The 20942-nt window shown below is 34.2% G+C and overlaps 2 protein-coding genes across 6 annotated transcripts; both read left to right on the top strand.

The window, feature by feature from the left end:
- Positions 3782-7177, top strand: LOC109333465 (beta-ureidopropionase). 2 transcript variants are annotated; one of them, XM_019568957.1, is made up of 7 exons: positions 3782-3977; positions 4242-4349; positions 5419-5607; positions 5694-5921; positions 6002-6226; positions 6523-6928; positions 7067-7177. In XM_019568957.1, the coding sequence occupies exons 1-6, from the start codon at positions 3840-3842 to the stop codon at positions 6886-6888; spliced, it is 1254 nt and encodes a 417-aa protein (XP_019424502.1). In that variant the 5' UTR covers positions 3782-3839; the 3' UTR covers positions 6889-6928; positions 7067-7177. The 2 variants fall into 2 exon arrangements, with proteins under 2 accessions (XP_019424502.1, XP_019424501.1); XM_019568956.1 differs by lacking the exon at positions 7067-7177 and having other exon boundaries at positions 6523-7034.
- LOC109332846 (protein EXECUTER 1, chloroplastic-like) lies at positions 8785-20579 on the top strand. 4 transcript variants are annotated; one of them, XM_019567935.1, is made up of 13 exons: positions 8786-9230; positions 10370-10486; positions 10612-10677; positions 11216-11322; positions 12095-12176; positions 13491-14267; positions 14378-14501; positions 14612-14781; positions 16779-16853; positions 17005-17097; positions 17224-17372; positions 20087-20166; positions 20387-20579. In XM_019567935.1, exons 1-11 carry the CDS (start codon positions 8844-8846, stop codon positions 17314-17316), a joined length of 2091 nt encoding a protein of 696 aa, XP_019423480.1. In that variant the 5' UTR covers positions 8786-8843; the 3' UTR covers positions 17317-17372; positions 20087-20166; positions 20387-20579. The 4 variants fall into 4 exon arrangements, with proteins under 4 accessions (XP_019423481.1, XP_019423482.1, XP_019423480.1 ...); XM_019567934.1 differs by having other exon boundaries at positions 20273-20579; XM_019567936.1 differs by lacking the exons at positions 20087-20166; positions 20387-20579 and adding an exon at positions 19570-19819 and having other exon boundaries at positions 8785-9230.

Genomic DNA, 20942 nt, shown 5'->3' with positions numbered 1-20942 from the left:
CTAAAACTCAACTAGAGTTTCGTCTAATTCTTTACCGAAAATTCCCTGAAAATCATTTTTGAATATATAATTAATAAAAATATTAATAAAATCTTATAATTCTAAATCGTAAAATTCGCGGTGTTACAATCCCTAATAGTCATGTATCATCTCTGCCACTATTCGACTGCCACATTATCTATGCCATCCTCCACGGCCTGAAAATCGATGTGGCTATAATCATTTCATAAGAGATGTACAAAATTGTTGTGCGAGTTGGAAAGAAGGGTGCACTGGTATTCCCTTATCTGATTACTGAATTATGCGCACAACATGGGGTTGCGGTGAACAGAACCGAGAAGATTAAACCTCCTATTACCTTTTAGTGTATCTCTCAAAACTGCAAAGAGGAGCCCAACCAAGATCAATGGCAAGGATCATCTCAACCACAACCACCTCCACCTGAGCCAGTACAACCACAACCAATGCCACACTTGGCACTATATCAGGAGTTCTCCACTCAGGAGCAGCTTCACAGGCTAACACTGTATATGGAGCATTTGGAGCTCCAAAATGAGATGATGCGACAAGGACAGGTGTTCTAGAAGCAAGGGATGTTTGCTAATTTCCAGCACTTGAGTCCGGGGAACCAATTCTGGGGATCCACATACACTTTTACTCAGTAGTTTCCTTGGCTTGGGGTCAGGCCTACCTTTCTGGAGGGGTCAGGAGTTGCTGGACCTACTGCAAATGGAACTGAGTTTGCTGGTGTTGTTGCTGATGATGATGGTGATGTTGAAGATGTTGAATATCTGCTCTGATGAGCATTTGTGAACTGAATGAAACTGATTCCTATGTTATTTCTATTTTGTAATTTAGGATTTGTTATTTCTGTTTTGTAATTTAGGATGAATGTTTAGGATGCATGTGTAGGATGCATGTGTAGGATTGTTTAGGACTACTATTTAGATTGTATGTTTAGGGGAGTAATTGTTATGTGTTTTATTTATGTATGTTATTTGTTTTCAAGTTTAGTGACAAAATGTGTAGTCAATGAAACTAAGTCTAGTTAATTATGTGTTTATTATTGTCCAACTGTGTTGTGCTAGAAACATGTGAATTAAATTTTGGGATAAGATTATGTGATTATGAATGATTAGGGTTATGAAGTTTGACTATTTTGGGATGTGGATGTTAATTAGACACAAATCGAATAGGTTGAATAATGAACAGTTAGTCAAAGGACAAAGCTTATAACCGAGTGAGAGAGTATACCCAAACACAGATGAGTGTCTTTGCTAGATTTCACCAATGAAATTTGCCTGATTTTTTATTGTCATTAAGAAGGGAATAACATGAAAATGATTAAGGCTTAGTTTAGGATAGTTGAACTACAGTCAAAAAGCCTACCCGGATGAATTATGAACCTGATTTTTTTTAGCCCCTTTGAGCTGAAAAGTTTTTTTGGGTGAAAATTATGCACCAAAACCACATCAAAATGTATCAAACCCCATACCCATGGAGAGATATCATTAGTGCATATGAGTCCTGCTGGGCAATATGAAATGAAGTCTGTGTTTATGAGTGTAGTGAAATAAAAAAGGCTCTTTATTCAACCATGTGTTAAATGGTAAAGCATGAAGCAACAAAAAGAAAGAAATAAGTGAAAAATAAGTCATGCGAGAAAGTAGAGACTCAAAAGAAAAGAGTCGGTTGAAGAAGAAGAATTCAATGGTTGATAGAAAAGAACATGATACAAAGAAATTGGAAAGGAAACATGAGAAGAAAATGTAAGTATGCACTAATGGTCTACCTCCCTTTTTGAATCCTTGAAAAACCAATATTATTTATAGTCAGACCTCATTACAACCCTGATGAAGTCCTTAAGATCTATGATTGAACCTGTGTAAATGGTTGATTGAACTGAAAGGCAAAGTCAAATTATTTGGGTTCCATCAAAGAGATGAGTGAAACACATGACCTGTGAGATCGAGAGAGTTCCTTTGATTGAACTAAGTAGTTATTCTTGCTATTCTGTTTGAAATTAAACTGCATTTGCATTCTGTTATTAGTTGGAACTTGGTCCACTATGATCGATCATGAAACAAGTCTTTGTGAACAACAAGTGAATAATTCTAGCCATGCCATGATTGGATGAATGAATATTTTTGAAAAACCATATACTTTGAACTGAATTGCACTTTGTTACTTTGCTTGAGGACAAACAAGATTCTAGGTTGGGGGGAGTTTGTTAAGTGCCAAATTGTTAAGGAAATTTGTATGCTTTCGGGGCACTTAGTGCGCATTTATGTTGTAACTGTGTGATAACTTAGTAATCTTGTTGTGTGTATGAAATTTTATGTGTTTATGTTCTTTCAGGATAAGATTTAATAAAAAAGGAGGATATTGGTACTTCTGAGCACCGCAAGCCTCACCCAAGCGAGGAGAGGGTCGCCCAAGCGACAATTGGAGCTAAAAAGGCCCTGATGTCCTGCCTGATCCTCGCTTAAGCGAAGGATCTTCGCCCAAGCGAGGTACTCAAGTCTGAAAGCCTCTTATTTACTCGCCCAAGCGAGAATCTCTAGCTTGGACGAGGCTTTAGAAGTTGGAACTGATATTGGCGATTTTGGAAGTCAAAAAGGGATGAGATTCACTTTTCAGAAGATATTTGGCATGAAAATAGAGAAACACAAAGAGATTAGGATAGAAATCGTGGAAACGATTCTACTTCGCATTATTCCTTGTATAATTTCATAATTCGAGCGTTGTAATAGCGAGAATGAGTGATTAGATCTGGTTGTGGAATTCAAAATGTAATCTTCTAACTTTTGTACTTCTTGATTCAATTCCATTGTAATTGTTATTTGATTTTGGAAAGTTCATCTCGTTCTTAATGCGTGAATTTAATTTGCTACTAATTTCTTGTTCTTGGGTTCAAGTTTAATTGGGAAGTTAAAATTGACATCGAACCTGGATCATCTTCCTTCATACATGAACAAACTATTGAGACACCTTTTAAAACCTACACAAATTACCCATAATTAGATATATACATTATACTGACTATCACTGTAGGAGAGATAAGTGTAATTTCTTTAATAAAAAATGGAGACAATAATTAAATCAAACAAAATATGATATATTGTGGAGACAAGTCGAAATAGTATAAGAGTTGATGTCTATTCATTATTTTGGTTAGTTACAATATAGTATAAGAATAATTTAAACATATCCGTATAATTATTGATGTAGTTTGTAATCAATAAAAAATGGATTGACATCAACTCTCATACTATTTGGATTTGTATTCATACTATATCATACTTTGTTTGATTTAATTACATTCGTTACTATTTTTTGTTTAAGTAGACTTATTTCTCTTACCTGGGCAGTAGTTAGTGTGTGACATATAGAAATAATTAAATAATTAGAGATAGTTTGTATAAGTTTTAAAATAGCATGAATGATTTGTTTAATTTCACTAAAACTTAAAAAACGTTAACGTACTTACTCTCTTAAATCTTATCCCAAACTTCTGTTCATTTCACCTAACCATATATACAGTCAAATAATTATAATGATAATATAGTAATAATATAAAAGAAAAATCATTACCTCATTAAATTCCATCTAATCATTTCCACCTACAATAGAAAATTAGAAAGTTATTTATTTTACAAACAATATATTTTAGGAGATTCCTTCCAAATTGGGATCCATCTGGGACAAAACACAGTCACTAATTTCAAAACCCAAGGCAACCAAACAAAACAAAATATAAACAATACCACCATCACATAATACAGCGAGGAAGAGTAGCATTTAATCATTCATTTGGGAGCCAAAAAGGGTGGTTAGAAATGGAGAAGAACCAAAACGGAGAAGCTAGGAACGAAGAAGAATCGAAGCCATCATCATACGGTAGCGATGGTTCAATCTGCGGTTACGATTCACTTCACCGTCTTCTTAAGGATAATCTCAACCCTCATCACTTCCAGGTACACACCTTCATGCTTTAAATATATAAACTATGATTATATTCTTGTCAACCGTTGTTTGATTTATTTATATATTGGTTGTATAATTCTAGGTTCAATTAGATCATTTTTATCTCTCTTTGAAGCTATAGCTTCATGTAATTATTCAAGTTTCACAGAAAATTGATTATATATAAGTTGCTTCTTAAATTGGTTTGATAGATTGGTGCATAGAAAGACTGGTCTCTTTTTCTGATGGCTAATTGTGCTTGTGCTTTGTTGTAGGAAGTAAACCGTTTGCTTACCGGGCTTAATTGTGGAAAAGCACTCGAAATGATTGATCTCCCAGAATCTGCTACAGCTCTATCTGTGGAACATGGTTTTGACCTTCAGGTATATAAATACAATCTGTTTTTCCCTATATGATTGAGTTTAAGATCTTCAGATGACAGGAATATTCAATGAAAAATGATATATCATCCATAAGATCTAAGTACAGCATAAGAAAAGTGACATTTATTACTGTGCACATGTTTTTCTTGTGGTGCAAGGGATTCATAGGCTGATTTTGTAAGAGGGTATATTATTGCTAATATTGGATTAACTTGCTTGAGTACAACTTCAGAGAACGGCTGAACAAAAGTTTGTCCTTAGACATGATAGTCTATGGTGAATTTCTTTCTATTTATGATATATATACTCTGAATGGTCTGTTTCTGAGACAATTGGTTAGGTATATCAGGAATGTCTGTCTGATTGCTTTTTAGGTCATGCGTTTTTGCTTTCATACATATATCTCTCTGAAATGGGGTTGCAATTTGCATTTTAGAATTTTGAACACATGTCAATGGCACGCATGTGCGAGCCGTAAATGGTTTCTCATTTTTTTATACTAATTATCATTTTCTATTATGAGTGTTAAACATTTTAAAATAAATAGTATATTGCACCTTTCATATGCATTGGAAATAAGACAAGTGTTTCCGCAATTTTGTTAGATAAATTGTTTCTATTTATACCCATGCAAATTGCAAAGTCCACATCCTAGGGCTTATGGGTGTGCTTGGCAGGAGTGAAAATAGAAGAAATAAATATAATGAAGCATTCAGGCATGCATTATATCAAAACGCACTCTCAGTTGAGACTTATCATTTTTCCTATTTTCACTCCTGCAAAGTTCACGTCCTAGGGCTCTTAGGTGTGCTTGGCAAGAGAGAAAATGGAAAGAATACATATAAGGAAGCATTCAAGCATACTCTATTATGAAGATGGGACCATCGATATTTCTTTCCTTGTGACTGTTGTCTGTTAAATCATTGTTGGAATCTATTAGCTCGTATTGGTTAAATGAGATGGTCTTAGTTTAGGCCATTAATTAGTCACAGCTTCCTTCTTCAGTGTAGAAACTCTATCCTTATATTTTTGGTTGGTCTGATGATATTAATTTGGTTTTTTTTTCCAGGCTTTCTACTTTCAGGCTGACAAAGAACTACTAAGAGAACCTCGAGTGGTGAGGGTTGGCTTGATTCAGAACTCTATTGCCCTTCCAACAACTGCTCACTTCTTGGACCAAAAGAAGGGCATCTTTAAGAAACTTAAGCCAATTATTGATGCTGCAGGTTCTTCGGGAGTCAACATATTATGCTTGCAGGTAGGTTGCTTGAGTATGAACATTTACCAATTGTTTTCATACCATGATCTGAAAATCTAAAATGAATTTATATTATTCCATTACAGGAAGCATGGATGATGCCATTTGCCTTCTGTACACGAGAGAAGAGGTGGTGTGAATTTGCAGAACCTGTTGATGGGGAATCAACAGAATTTTTGCAAAGCCTTGCACTGAAATATAACATGGTGATTATAAGTCCAATTCTTGAGAGGGATATTAACCATGGAGAGGTTATTTGGAACACTGCCGTTGTAATTGGAAACCATGGCAATATAATTGGAAAGCACAGGAAGGTAACCTTTTGCTTGTATTTTAATGCAAAAGTTTCTCTTTCAACAATCTCATGAACACAATCACACATGACATTTGGCAGAACCATATACCAAGAGTCGGGGACTTCAATGAGAGTACATATTATATGGAAGGAAATACTGGTCACCCTGTATTTGAAACAGCATTTGGAAAGATTGCCATTAATATATGTTATGGTAGGCATCATCCTTTAAATTGGTTAGCCTTTGGCTTGAATGGAGCGGAGATTGTTTTCAACCCTTCTGCCACTGTTGGTGAACTCAGTGAACCAATGTGGCCCATAGAGGTCAGTTGCTTTATGTTTATCGAAGACACCCGGAATTTTTTCAACTAATTCTTGTTTCTGGTGCTTAGGTTGAATCAGACATGTTGGCTATGGGTTATAACTATGATTTGATGCCAATGCCTATGGTAGTTATTTAGCATGAAATTAGTTATTAACTGAGTAAGAATAAGACAATTTGCATGTCATTCTACCTGACTAACCTGTACTGATTTGTTTAGAAGCAATATCAAGATTATATACCTGCAGAACATCATGCATTATATGGTATATGGCTTGAAAGTGTTCTTATTTTTCAGGCACGTAATGCTGCAATAGCAAATAGTTATTATGTTGCTTCAATCAATCGCGTTGGGACTGAGATATTCCCCAATGCATTTACTTCTGGTGATGGAAAACCAGCACATGCAGATTTTGGGCACTTTTATGGATCCAGTCATATCTCAGCACCGGATGCATCTTGCACGCCATCTCTTTCACGTAACAGGGATGGCTTATTGATCACAGACATGAATCTTAACTTATGTAGGCAGGTAAAAGACAGGTGGGGTTTCAGGATGACTTCTCGATACGACTTGTATGCCGAGACACTCTCCAGCTATGTGAAACCAGAATTTGAGCCTCAAGTCATCAGTGACCCCTTATTGCACAAGAAGCCCTTGTAATCTATTTCTGTACTGCAAAGTGTTATTATATGTTTATTGCTTTTAGTTCAGTCTGTGGTGGTATGGCCAACAGAAACAGTTCAAAATAATTTATCCCCATTGCAGATTGTGATATTAAAATCAGCTCCATGGCATAATGTAAAAAATAAAGGAGAACAGAAGAAGGGTCAGTTCCGTTCAAGGATTCTATTGCTGAAGTTTTATTTTAAAATCTAATTGTTGTGAATAAAGAAGGCTCAGATTTCTCATAATTGAACAACATATAATTGAAAGATTCATAGACCTAAAAAAATGTGATGTCAAACTTGTTTATGTTATACTTCATTTAGCTCAATGAAGTAAAAGATGAACTCATAACTAGGTGTAAGATTTCTCTTACTCAATAGACCTTGAGGCAAGAATGTCCCTTGCTTTGGATTTAACAAAAAATTGTTATTCTTACAACTCAACTTAGTTGTCAATTGCTACAACTACCATTGAAAAGTTGAGAAATAATAGGAATTTGATGAATGAAATATGACAAAGGTGATTAATTTGGTGCCAAGGTTTTTTGTTCCATCCAATTTGGTTTTAAAAAAGTAAACTCATTAAAGTTAACATATGGTTGTTTTCTTCCTGTGTTCTGATAATTGTACGGTCCATCGCCGTCTGTATTTGAAAATGACTATGATTTGTAGTCTTAATTGAATGAGGGGTTAAACCACTATTAACTGAAGAAATTCTAGTCCAACCATGTTAAAGTCAGTTGAACTAGAATAACCCGGGAATCAAACTGGGTGATTCACTTAAATTTAAAAAAAAAATAGAACACTACTAATGTTTTGTTTTATTCCCATCTAAAAAGATGGAAAAATGTTATTTCAATATAATTATACTTAATTATTAATTATATAAAATTTTGTATTTATATATAACTATATATTTATAGATAAAAATAATAAATTATATATGAAATTAACCAGTTCATCTGGAAGTTTAACCATTTAAACCTAATACGAGATCTTTCCAATTTGACGCAGGTCAATTTTAATGGAAAATATTTGATTGTTTTTTTAGGAATCAAATTAAATGGAAGGAAATTAAGACAAAATTAAGTCTTTTAGTGAATTTATTAATAATATAATAATAAAATACTATAATAATTTACTAATTAAACTACATACAATAATTGAATTACACATAACAACTAGATTAGTTGAATCATTAGCTTGTCCTTTTAACACAAAAAGGTCTAATATCAATGCCCCAATCACATGAAAAAATTATAAAAAAATCAATATATTATCTACTATTTATTTAAATTATTTTTTTAAAAAATCAATAATAACTCAACATAGATGGTGAATGGTGTAACAATAGTATATCAAACTCATACATTTTATTTCTACAAAAAAAAAACAATACATGAAACAGGTAAAAATTGACCAGTACCGTATTTGTAACATGAGTTTTATCAAATGGTTTCAGAGAAACACTTGTGTAAATATATATCTATTTAGAGACAATCAATATATGATTGAGAACATATTAAAAAATCAATTCAAATTAAAATTTATGAATAAATGATAACAATTAGAAACATAAATATATATGTCTATAAATGATAGGTAAACTTCTTCTTTTTCTCATGGTTTCCACTTTACACTGAAATGGTTAACCACCATTTGTACTTTTTTCCACCAATCCACAGCCACCCCGAGAAGAAAATAATAATAATAATAATAATAATAATAATAATAAAAAAGTGTGATGTGGAAGGTACAACAGAAATTTCATCCTTATCCTCCCCTCATTTTTTTTGCTCTAAAACCCTGACTAACTAAAATATTTCACTTCAGACCCTCATATCTGATTCTTCTCATCTTACAAAAATACCAATACATTCCTCAAACACTCAAAAATAATATCAGTGAGAAATATTAACTAACATCCACATAATCTCAATAATTTCATTCATGGCTTCAATAACTCACACTGCTCCAAACCTCAACTTCCCGAACCAAAAACTCTCTTTCCCTCTCACTCTCACAAAACCCTCGCTTCTTCAATTTCAACCCCAACCCAATTCTCAATCCCTATGCCGCTGCCTCAACTCCTCCTCCTCCGGCGGCGACGACAAGGGCGGCAACCCCCGATGGGATTCGCTTCTGCATGATTTCGTCACCAACGCCATCAAGCAATTCGATTCCTATATTAACTCCCTCACCAACCGCAACGCTGCTGCAGAAAAAGGTGAACCGGAGGATAGTGGCGATGATGATGAAAATGAATGGGATTGGGATCGGTGGCGCGTGCATTTCAAGGAGATTGATGAACAGGAGCGTATCGTCTCCGTTCTCAAGGTACGCAAATAAATATAAACCCGAAAAAGGGTTGCTTAGTGCATGAGGATACCACTTAGTGAGTCTGAGAAGGTTAAATGTATGTATGTATGTTTGTCGTCAACATGTTTCCAGTATTTGAACCCATGACCTTCTGACAAGGCAAACAACCTTATAGTTGTGCGCCGGCTCACCCTCTGCGAAATATAAACCGGTTGTTTCAATTTTGTTGCTTTCTTTAATCCATGGTAATGTAATTTTTTACAGAAAGAGGCAATTTTGATTTGGTGTGCGTTAGGAGCAATATAATTTGTCTTGAAATTTTAATCTTTTCTCAAAATATTTAGTATTCTTGAAGTTACACTGAATTGCACCGAACACTCCTTTTGTTTTGAATGCAACTTTAGAAACAAGAGTGACATCGGATGTAATTAAGTTAAATCCAAAGAAGGTCGTGTAATTTCCCTCATTTTTTGTGTAGTAATGATGTTATTATATATAGAATCAGGAATAATGGTAAGACTGTAAAAGAGCTGGCTAGAGCTAGAAGTACCTTCACAAAATCCAAAAACTACAGTTACATCAGTACACAACTCTAGGATAGTGGATATTCTATAGTCTCCACAATTACACAAGTGTATCTTCGTTGTTCCAATTAAAATTGGCATTTATCTTATTTTCCCACCCAATGAATTTTGTTGGTGATTCTGTTAATTAATGGCCGACATTATTTAATACGAAAGTCTTCCCAAAATAATTGGTGTTCGCAAGAAGCACACAACCTTTGGATGCTTGTATAAATGGCCTACCATGCCTTAAAACCAATCAGATTAATAATTGCTTGTGTAAATGGCTGCTAGTGAGCAATTTACCTTGGTTTGCTAGAGACTGTAGGTTGTCAAATTGGAAACAATTTGCTTTCGGCTAACAGTTATGTAATTGTGTAGGAGATTTTTCTTGAACATTAATGGCAAGCCACAAGCCCTTAATGCTTCAAGGAGAAATCTATTATTGATGCTATTAATCTTGTTTTATTTGTCCAAGGGAACTACATCCACACTCAATTAGAATTTAATTGAACCTGCATATTATTCAAAGCATTATAGTTGACCTTTTGGTTTAATGGTGCTTCACTGCTGACATGATTTTGTCCTTAACAGTCTCAGTTAAACCGTTCTGTGTATTTGGAGGACTACAAAGATGCTGCTAGACTTAAGGTGGCAATTGCAGCTGCAGCTACCAATGACAGTGTTGGAAGAGTGATGTCTCATCTCAATGTAGAAATTTTGACTCACATGGTGTCTTTATGATGTTGAAACCTTTTTTGTACTGGCCTCTAATTTTGTGTGTTTTTACTATCCTTTATACTTTTTTAGATAATATATATGTTCTAATCTTTCAGAGAGCGATAAAGGAAGAGCGGTACACTGATGCAGCTTTTTTAAGAGATAAAGCTGGTGCTGGACTTGTGAGTTCTCATAGAATTTGTTTAATAACAACTTACATGATATCTTAGGACTGTGGTGGCAATAGAATGTCAGATGCAATGTTAAAGTGTGACCCTAATTATATTTGTAGGTTGCTTAAATTGTTGTTACTTTGGTAGAAATTTTGTCCGTGCCATCAAAACAAGACTTCCCTCGCTACTTTATTCTTTGTTATGAGCTCTTGTAGACTATATTTACTTTTAGAGCTTACATTTATGAGTGTTTTGATTTAGTTATTATTCTGTTTTTAGCTTTCAGGGTGCATTCTGTTGTGTTACTTTGGTTCTGTAATAGTAATAGTTTTAATTCATTTACATATGAAGTGAGGGATTGTATCCTTTATTTTATTTTCTTGGCTAAATGGATTAACGCTTTGGCATGACATATTGACATTTTAGTGTTTCATGCTTTACCTGTAAGTTGCACTGTTTTAACACCTGATTTTGACTAGTAATGTCGTTACACTCTTGACTATCCATATTTTAAATTGTTCAGTTACATATGTATGGGCTCTTGCAGGTGGGTTGGTGGTCTGGTATTTCAAAAGATGTTAATGATCCACATGGTCTAATTATTCACATAACTCCTGAGCATGGAAGATATGTGGCAAGGAGTTATAGTCCTAGGTAATTTCTATATCTTGATGTGTGTTAGCAAATTTGCCTCTTTCATGTTAAGAAACTCTTATTTCATAAAAGAAGATGCTCTACCACTTTCACTCTGTACAATTGAGGAATGAATCCTTTGAGTGTTTCAAAAATATTTTGGGTAGAGTTCCATTACCTTAAATATGCAGCAATTAGTAGTTTATTATTTTTTAGGACTGTCATTCTTTAGTAGCCCATAATTGTGACTCATGACAGGGTTTAATTGCTTTGACTTGAACTCTCTCCTTTCAAACTGTGGCTGTCTTCTAAAAGTTAAGCTGTTATTATTTTAAATTGCTATGAAGGTCTCATGGTCTATAGCTATCATCTTTGACTAATTTGATTGAGCTAGCAGTTTATCGTCATACTTTCTTTACCACCTTCAAGAGCCTGTTCATATTGATAACATTTTAATCTAGATAATAAACTTATTTATGATGGAATGAAGTAATTAACGAGAAAATTGAAATTTCTGAAATAATTATTATTCTGGTGAGTCAAGTGCTGAATTTTATGAACTCAGATTGTCATCAGACAGAAAATGTAAGCATTTGTTCTCTGTATAAAATTATATGCATTTTCAGTGCCATCTGTTTTCCTTGTATTAACAATGTTATAGAACTAATTTTTTATTTGGTTCTCTTGGAAACAACTTTCTTGTTTTGATGTGTTTCAAGGCATTTCTGTATATGAGATATTTAGGCATCCTGATACTATCTTGTGTGGCTTCTGTTGTTTACTCTTTTTCTAGGCAGCTTGCAACATCTGCTGCTGGTGTTCCTCTATTTGAATTTTTCCTTACAAAGGATAAGAGAGGTGCATTCAAGTCACAGGTATTTGTTATTGACTGACCACCATAATTTCTATTATTTTCTGCTGGAATGAATGTAACATAAACAGCAAGCGATCTCTCTAAAATTTGAGCTCAATTACATGTTTTCCTAGATAAATTAATTGCATCGAAGATGGATTCTCTTTCCCATTAATTTTTTTTCCATCTGAATATAATTGAGTATGTTAAGAATCATATGCAATACTGAATGTTAAATAATTTTTTTTATATAATTAATGTTTAAAAAAGGGAAGTTTTACCATGTGCATAATAGAAAAAAGGTGGCCTAGTACACGAGACTCTCACCTGGTGGTGTATGAGAATGGTTAGTGTACGCAACCTTACATTTGAAAGTGGAGAGTGATTTCAGGATTTGAACCCTTGACCTCCAGGTCACAAGTTAACATCCAACCTTACAATTGCTCCATTGTTTTGTTCACCCTCTAGCACATGCATAATATCACATAAACAAAAAAATCACGCTCATGATGAAAGATGAACCGGGGATTACATAAGTATGAAGCATATTGCTTCTTGCTGGGAACCAATTTAAGTTACTAATTTTTGTTTATTTTTTATACCAGTGTATCTGAATTATCAGCACAAGTTTTATATTTTGCTCATAGATTTTCTGTTCTAAAAATTATAAACAATCTGGAAGAACAAATTGCTGGTGCTGAATTGGATTCTGTTGATGGTAATGAAGCCCTTTTGGTTTGTTTTTAAATTTTGTGTGGGAACAAAGGCAGATTCAAACTTACATTGGAATGTTACTTCCCTGTCTTCATATGGAGCTTTACATTGTGTTAAGTTTCAATGGAAAAATGCAATCTCAGAAGTTATAAATTAAGTTTATTGTGATGGAATGTTGTCGTGCTTTTGTGAAATTTATGATTTCAGTTTTGGGCCTCATTTTGCTTGTCATGTGTTCATGCCATGTTCCCCTAACTACAAAGGAGGATAATTTTTGGCATTTGAACTCGTTTTACTTATAGAGTCATACCTTGTGGCAAAACTATATTGAGTCTCATAAGAACCTTAATCACACCACAAAATCTAGCTATTGTCGTTGTAGAGATCAAGGCCTTTTAAACCACACATTAGAATCCTATACTTCCAATATGTGACTAAAGTCTCATACCTTGCAATTGGATCCTAACATCCCACCACACTTACATAGCCCCAACGCTTACACGTGCTTTCTGTACACTAGCCCTGGGGAACATCACAGTAGCGTCAGAAAAGTAAGATAACAATAATACATAACACAGGCACAATCAATTACGTTTTCACAGGGTATTCTTTTAATTTTCAGGTTGTGTACTTAAAGCGAAGAGGGTCCTTTCAAGGTTCCCCAACAATTTCCTCTAAACCATTGGATGCTGCAGATAGATTGAGTTCAGTCAAGCCAACGGAAGACCAAAGTCAATTATTTGTTGTGAGTACTGAAGATCTGGAAGGTGGTGATGATAGGAATGATGGCTCTGATCCAACTGAGGGAATGCCTGGGTTTCAGAATGTCTTGAAAGATATGATTCCTGGTGTGAAGGTGAAGATTTATGCGGTGACGACTCCAGAGAAAGTGGACAAGGATATAATATCTAAGGTAATCGAGCAAATAATTGAGGAGGAAAAGGATGAGGATGAGGATGAAGATGAAGAAGACGAAAATGAAGATGAAAGTGAAGATGAAAATGAAGAGAAGGACGATATAGAAAGTTTGGAACTGGAAGACATGAAATCTGAAACAGGCCAAGGAGTAAATGATGAGATTGACATAAGTGCTGGTCCGGGAACTTTTGAACGTGAAGAACAGAATGATATTGCAGTCAAAGTTGTCATTGGGGGCCTTGTTCAAAAACTTTCCAGCAATTTGTCCGCTAGAGATTTGCTTCGAGTTCCTGCTAGACTGGAGATGAAGGGGCGTTGTTCATTTTCCTTTACTGTTGAAAAAGATGTCAATCAGCAGGATGGTGATAACAAAGGGAAATTTGCATCAGATGAATCAACCATGTTTCAAGGACGACGCAGAGTTGGTCATGTTATGTTTGACCTTGCTAAGTTCATTGGCAGGGGAAAGGTTCCCTCAAAAGTAGGTCTAAGTAGTTGAATAGAAACTACAAATTATAATTTTGAAAATTCTATATTGTTGAATTTAGCCTTAAGTTTCTTAGACTAAAATGTTTTGGTTCAATCATTTAGGTGCTGAGAGAGGTGGGAGAATTAATAAATCTCACTCTGAGTCAGGCTCAGAACCATCAGCCATTATCTGGGACTACAAATTTCAATCGCATTGAAATACCAGCTTCCTTGGATCCTTTAAATGGTGATTTTCTATTAGAAATTGTCAATTTCATTATTATTGTGAGGGGCTGAATATTGGCTTATAAGTGCTGACAGTGCTAAAAAGTAACAATTTATTTCCATTTTCATCAGGTCTATACATTGGTGCACACGGCCTTTTCTCTTCTGAAGTCATTCAAATGAGACGTAGATTTGGTCAATGGCAAGAAGATGGTGGGGCTAAGGAGTCTTCAGATCTTGAGTTTTATGAGTACGTAGAAGCTTTGAAACTAACTGGTGATCCTTATGTACCTGCTGGCCAGGTAATATGGTAAACTTAATTTTATAGCATTGAAACACATTTCTCTCATTTTGGTAGAGAACCGTGAATTGGTTCTCTCGTATCAATTCGTGGTTCTGTTGTGAACTAGTTCCTTTTAAGGAACAAACCGGAGTTTATGTAAAATAAAAGAAGAATAATTGGTAATGTACATTTACTTGCATGAATGAGTTATAGCAAACAAGAAAGAATTTTATCCTTGGGTATTTATCCTATAGTGAAACAAAATTTGATTCAAACCTACAAGAAACAGCACTAAAAACGACTGTGCAGAGAGCTATAGAAACCCTACTGAATATACCCCTAGCATACTGGTATTTCACAGGTTAATGTACCATATACTACATACCCACAACCATACTAAAAAGAATCACATATCAGGTGACTATGTTTTATAGTCTATTGAACAATTACAAATTTAATTTTTTTATTACTATCCTATACTATTTTGTGATATTGGTTTCTGTGTAAGCAATTAAAGCTCCTGGGAGGCAGAGAGGGTTGCAAGAAACCACCTTTACTTGCGTAGAAAATGCAATGTTTGATTATTAAAATGAATTGGAGGTGTTGGTGCTGAGAAATATCCCGTAAGCTGGAAATCATAATGGCAATAGTTTCTCTGTGGAATTTTATGTGCTCTAAATAACCTGATTTATCTAACCTTGATTGCAAGTACTTGCAGGATACACTTATTCGTATTAATTTAAAACATTTTTAATATACAATTATACACATTTAACACTAATAACAACTAGTACTATCTGAATAAATTTATAGGGTAATAAATTATTATCTAAAGTCAAATAAAAAGTACTACATAATTATTACAAAAAAAAGTACTACATAATTATTACAAAAAAAAGTAACTATATAATCTTGATAATATTTAATATTTCTTTATCAGTAAATAAAATGTTGATAATTTAATATTTAATTGATAATTATATTGAAACAAGAGTAATGATTCTCTTACACTTTTTTCTCCTGCACTCCTTTTTACATGTCATCTTTCTTTCTATCTCTTTTCCTTTTCCATCACATCGCCTTTTAAAGGTGGTGTGGAATAAACATTTTCCTTGAAAGTTGAAACAGTTGATGTGCTTATGATTTGAAGTTTAAAATACTAAGAACCCTCATATCTGCCTGCATCCTTTATGTAGTAGGAAGATGAGTTCAAACGGCTTCAATGTTAAATTTTTCTGCCTTTAAAGTGCTGTGCGCGTTGTCATGATTAACAGCTCATGGACAAAATATACAAGGGATAACACATCCTATATGTTAACTGGAAAATAGTGTTTCCAGTTTGTACAGCTATAACCTTTTGTTTAGCATCACAATAATGTTTTTATGAGTAGCTAGGGTAGAAAGGCTAATAATGCACAGGATGGCTTGACTGATTAGTAATTTTCCCGTCCAATGTAAATTCCGTCAACAAAAAGCCAACCAATACAAAAATGCTTCATACTGATTTGTAAATTTGATAGCTGTCAAACTTATAATTGTTGTATGCATCATGTTAGCACATGTATCTGCCCCAGTGCACCTCATACATAATTTGTGTGTTTTACATGAATGTATTATGTATGGTATTACATAAAAGCATCATTAACATAGTTGACAAATTATTATATGTAGTCTGGTGCCCAAGTTTTTTAACTGGGTTTATCTTATGGTAGTAGTTAATGGCCCAAACGTTTTGCAACTAAGATTGTTGTATTGAGTTTTGTTTTATAAGAGCCGAATTTTCAAGCATGTTACTAGATTGGGGGGAAATAGTTAACTAACATGTTCGATTACAACTACTAGTGACTATTTTTTCCTTTGGGAAACAGATTCAAATGTACAGCTGCCTATGGGGTTTAACATAAACCAAAATATTGATTGTCTTTTCTGTAAAGATCTTCCATTCATTTTTTGGAGTTAATTTTCTTATTATACAGTCTGTATTAGTTATATACTTATATCCCTTGATCTCTTTAGGTGGCATTTCGCGCAAAAATTGGAAAGAGGTATCAACTTCCTCATAAAGGGCTAATTCCTGAAGAGTTTGGAGTGGTATAAATTTTTTTTTTCCAGTGTGTGGCGTCTCAATTAAGTCTCTCTGCTTTCTCCACCCCTCCCCCAATTTTTACTAAAATAAAGACATTAATTTATAGTAAAAAAAGGAGACTAATGTTCTGTTGTCGAATTTAATGTTACATTTCAGATTGCTCGCTATAAAGGTCAAGGGAGACTGGCTGAGCCAGGGTTTCAAAATCCTCGATGGGTTGATGGTGAACTTGTGATTCTAGATGGAAAGGTTTGTATTCCCCAGTTACGTCTAATACTCTAATTACTTTATCTTTGCTATTCCAGCTTCAGGTTATCTTTTATTACTTTTGTGCAAATGGTTCTCGTTGCAACTTGCCTTTTTTTATTTTTGCAGCACCTAAAAGCAGGGCCTGTTGTTGGATTTGTGTATTGGGCCCCTGAGTATCACTTTTTGGTCTTCTTCAATCGGCTTAGGCTTCAACAGTAGGGTGTCATTGGTCTTAATACCGGAGACTTGTAAATTCTTTCTCCAGATTTTTTAGTGTAAGTTCTCCTCATTTAACATTAAGATGTTGAGAAAGCAGTCTCTGATATGAAATTTTTCTTCTGTTTCAATATCTTTTTGGGTAAATAACTGATCTAATTTGTGGTTATCTTCAGATCTGCGTATAATGTATATGTAAAACCTTTGGTTGGAGCAAAATGCTTGTATTTATAGTAAAAAGAAATCATCTGACCCGACTTTTGGGTATGGGTGGGATTAGGCCAAGTGGCTTATCATACGCTGGCCGCATCAACTATTCGCGGTCTAGTTTGGCCTAAAAGAGTGACCTGGCCTCCCCCCACTTACATAGCTTATTTATTCAAGATATAATACAATAATTTTGTTCAAGGGTTAAGTCGAAGCATATAAAGCTTAAGCCCATCACCGTGCTTGAAGTTGAACACCATCTCACCATGTAATGTAGGTCTTTAATAGGCTTTCAAGCCATGCCATATTTTTTATTTTTTTAGAAATGGGTCAAGTTGAGTAAAAAATAAACCTAGGATATGTAGTAGACCAAGTTATGGCCAATGTTTAAGTCACCTGCTCTATTTAAGCGAAGCTTAGCATATCACTTATAGTTTTGAGATACTTTCATGGATCTTTTAGTATTCAACACATGGTTTTCTAAAGGCATAATTATAAAACTCGGATCAGACCAGTGAACTAGATAATCAACCAATCTGAGTAATATATTTTATCAGTCCTGTAATTAAACCAGATAAACCATTGAGTCAGCAAGTCTCAAACCTACCCGTTTGACTTGGCCTGGTTTTATGACAACCAGTTAATTGTTTCTTTTGTCTGTTTTGCCCCACCAATTCTTGTCTCTTAGAATTTGGTGAAAATATTAGTTATCTGATGCTTCTGATATTGTCATTTATTGCTTGTTTTGTTCCCTTATTGCATCTTTCATGAGACATAAGCCAATTTTATTTCATCTTCCCACGTTTGCTATCAAAAGTTGTTTAAATAAGTAGATACATATAATTTTGTTTCTCTATGATATATATGTATATATAAATTTCCATATATCCGATCATTCTCTTTTATTTGTTTATATAAGTTTGTGTTCATATGTTTATATATAGAAACACTTAAATTTCCAGGTACCATAAAATTGATAAATATATAAAAAAATATGTTTTATATTTATTTTATGTTATGTGATTTGACTCATGACTCATAGATTTAACTAGCGACCCATTGACCCAACACTCTTTCTGAGTCACCGGTAACATGGAGTGGGAATGAAGAGCTCTTTTGTATTAATGTCTCTACTTTGTATTTTCTGAGCAATTTTTGTTGCTATGTCTTGGGAAAATGCATTATCCTTCTTTTCTTTCTTTTTCCCTAACAATAATGTTATATGTATGTGTTTTGTACATCTAACTTGTACATCCACCTTTTTGGGAAAAGAAAAAAGAAAAATAAGAAGGATGGGAAAATTGTGTTTCTCTCCTTTCTTTTCCAAAATGGTAGGTTAACGGTTAAAGATTGTGCTTGATGTCTAGATGACCACTGCAGATCACTACTTATGTATGACATAGACCGAGTATTGAAAAAATTAGGTTTAATGTTAAGGAATAAGGAAAAGATGGAGATGGCTACTAAGTATATACTATTGAAAGACATGATGTGATGCGATGTATACCATGCCTAGGAGAGCTACAAATAGTTAGACTTCCCAAGATCTGATCCTGATTTTCAGAATACTTCAATGACACCAGAGTGGGAGAAGCATGAAGAAGATGCTTCTCCGTTCATATTTTTTCTGCTTAGAACTTGATAGAGCCAATTGCTCATTGAAGTCTGAAAGGGCAGCCTGAATTTTCCTCAAACAAGTAGATACTTTGCTTTTATCAAACCACATGATTGAGTATGAATTTTCTACCATCTTGTATTAGCTGTTGGAATATGCTCACACTCAGCTTTGTTAAACTCTGGTGTCTCCACAGCTAGGAGCCACAGTGTCGGATGTGTCATTCCTAGGGGTTCTATTGCTTGGAAAAATAGGATAATCAGTTTTAAGAGAATCATTTTTTTGGGTTTCACCAGCCTTAGGAGGGATTATCTTCTTAAAGTTCTGTTTTAGACATGCCTGAAAAATCTTTCTTGCTGGTAAAGGGACAGAAAAGAAGTCCAAAGATCTGGGCAGTTTCTGAGGTAATCTGGTGTCACGTTTTCTTCATGCAGTGAAAAACCACCAGTGTATAATGGAGAAGGGGGGCATATACTACAGTTGAGGATAACTAGCTTTTCGGTCTTGCTGGTCAGAAGTTTAAGCTTGGAATTGCAGTGGCTCAAAGCTGCTGGTTTCCTCCCCTGAGCTCTGTTTACCACATAAAACCATAAGAAAAGGGCAACTTTGAAATGGGTTACTTTGGACTCTTCACAGCTTTCCTTTTCTTTTATTACTGAATGGTGTAGTAACTAAACTTATATTTATCAGCAGCTATTTACACTTATCTAACAAACTTTTAATATTTGGTCAAAAGTAACCAATGATATATTTATAAAAATAGATATTCTCCTTTCAAATGTGTTTTGTTAATTTCTATGGTTTTCTTTTTTATTGTGTATCTTTCTGGTTTTTGTTTTTAGTCAAATTGTTTGAAATGACTGGATGATTATAATTAGTTTATTTTGTCAGGATTCCACATCGCCAAGCTTCTTTAACGTGTGATTGAAGATTGTTGTTGTTTTTTTGTAGGTTCCAAGTTTTGTTGAATGCTAAAATCTTGTGCTTGAATGGAATGATATCATTAATCAATGCAACATCTTCCATTTAAGGTATCTACTTTTTAATTTTAACTACCTGATAGCTTTTCATGATTTCATCAGTGAACTTCATTTTTCTCTGATGTCAAATTCATGTTTCTCTCTCTTTTATGTACAGCTTTACAAGATTTTCACCACTAGCTTTCTTTGAAACAGCATAGAATATGGGCATTTTGCCACTTGTTTTGTTCTAACTCTACTGACTGGGGTATCTTGAGCATGTTTACTGTAGTTTGACTAGCTGGATAATGGAAGGGTGGATTCATAATATCAGCACTAAAGCTATTCTAGTCTCTCCATTCCACTCATTATGGAAGGGCTCAGTGTTTCTTTTATCAGCTTTGTATATTTTTCTTACATATTATATATGTATATGTATATGTTATAAATTCACAGCCAGCTTTATGTATGCAGGGTTAGTATCATTGTTCCCTCTGTTGGGTTTCATTACCCCAAATAGCATTAGTTTATCTAGGGATCTTGTGTATTCACTGTCACTCATTAATGTAATGGCTTGAACTGCATAATGTATTCTGTGACTCAATTTTGCAGAAAAATCAAAATCGGATACTATTGTTAATATTAATGCAGATTTCTCAACCAAATCACACTCACTGCCAAAAGTATCGCCAAAAAATTTATTCTCATATCTACAAAAAGAAATATAATCAAAGTGTTTGTTTATTGTATGGCTTAAGGATGTTTTCACGTTGAATGCATGCTTACAAAAAAATACTTGCAAATGATTCATCAACATTTGACTAACATCATGTAAAATAAGTAGTAAT

Source organism: Lupinus angustifolius, chromosome LG18, assembly GCF_001865875.1.
Source record: "Lupinus angustifolius cultivar Tanjil chromosome LG18, LupAngTanjil_v1.0, whole genome shotgun sequence".
Taxonomy (NCBI): domain Eukaryota; kingdom Viridiplantae; phylum Streptophyta; class Magnoliopsida; order Fabales; family Fabaceae; genus Lupinus; species Lupinus angustifolius.
Note: the sequence above shows the minus strand (reverse complement) of the source record. Positions and strands in the feature narration are given on the sequence as shown.

What these genes read in the sequence shown, in the direction of transcription:
- LOC109333465 (XM_019568957.1), top strand. Translation starts at nt 3,840, where the DNA reads ATGGAGAAGAACCAAAACGGAGAAGCTAGGAACGAAGAAGAATCGAAG. An exon ending in TCAACCCTCATCACTTCCAG is followed by an intron (nt 3,978 to 4,241) that starts GTACACACCTTC and finishes GCTTTGTTGTAG; the next exon opens with GAAGTAAACCGTTTGCTTAC. An exon ending in TCAACATATTATGCTTGCAG is followed by an intron (nt 5,608 to 5,693) that starts GTAGGTTGCTTG and finishes ATTCCATTACAG; the next exon opens with GAAGCATGGATGATGCCATT.
- LOC109332846 (XM_019567935.1), top strand. Translation starts at nt 8,844, where the DNA reads ATGGCTTCAATAACTCACACTGCTCCAAACCTCAACTTCCCGAACCAA. An exon ending in GTATCGTCTCCGTTCTCAAG is followed by an intron (nt 9,231 to 10,369) that starts GTACGCAAATAA and finishes TGTCCTTAACAG; the next exon opens with TCTCAGTTAAACCGTTCTGT. An exon ending in GAGGTGCATTCAAGTCACAG is followed by an intron (nt 12,177 to 13,490) that starts GTATTTGTTATT and finishes TTTAATTTTCAG; the next exon opens with GTTGTGTACTTAAAGCGAAG.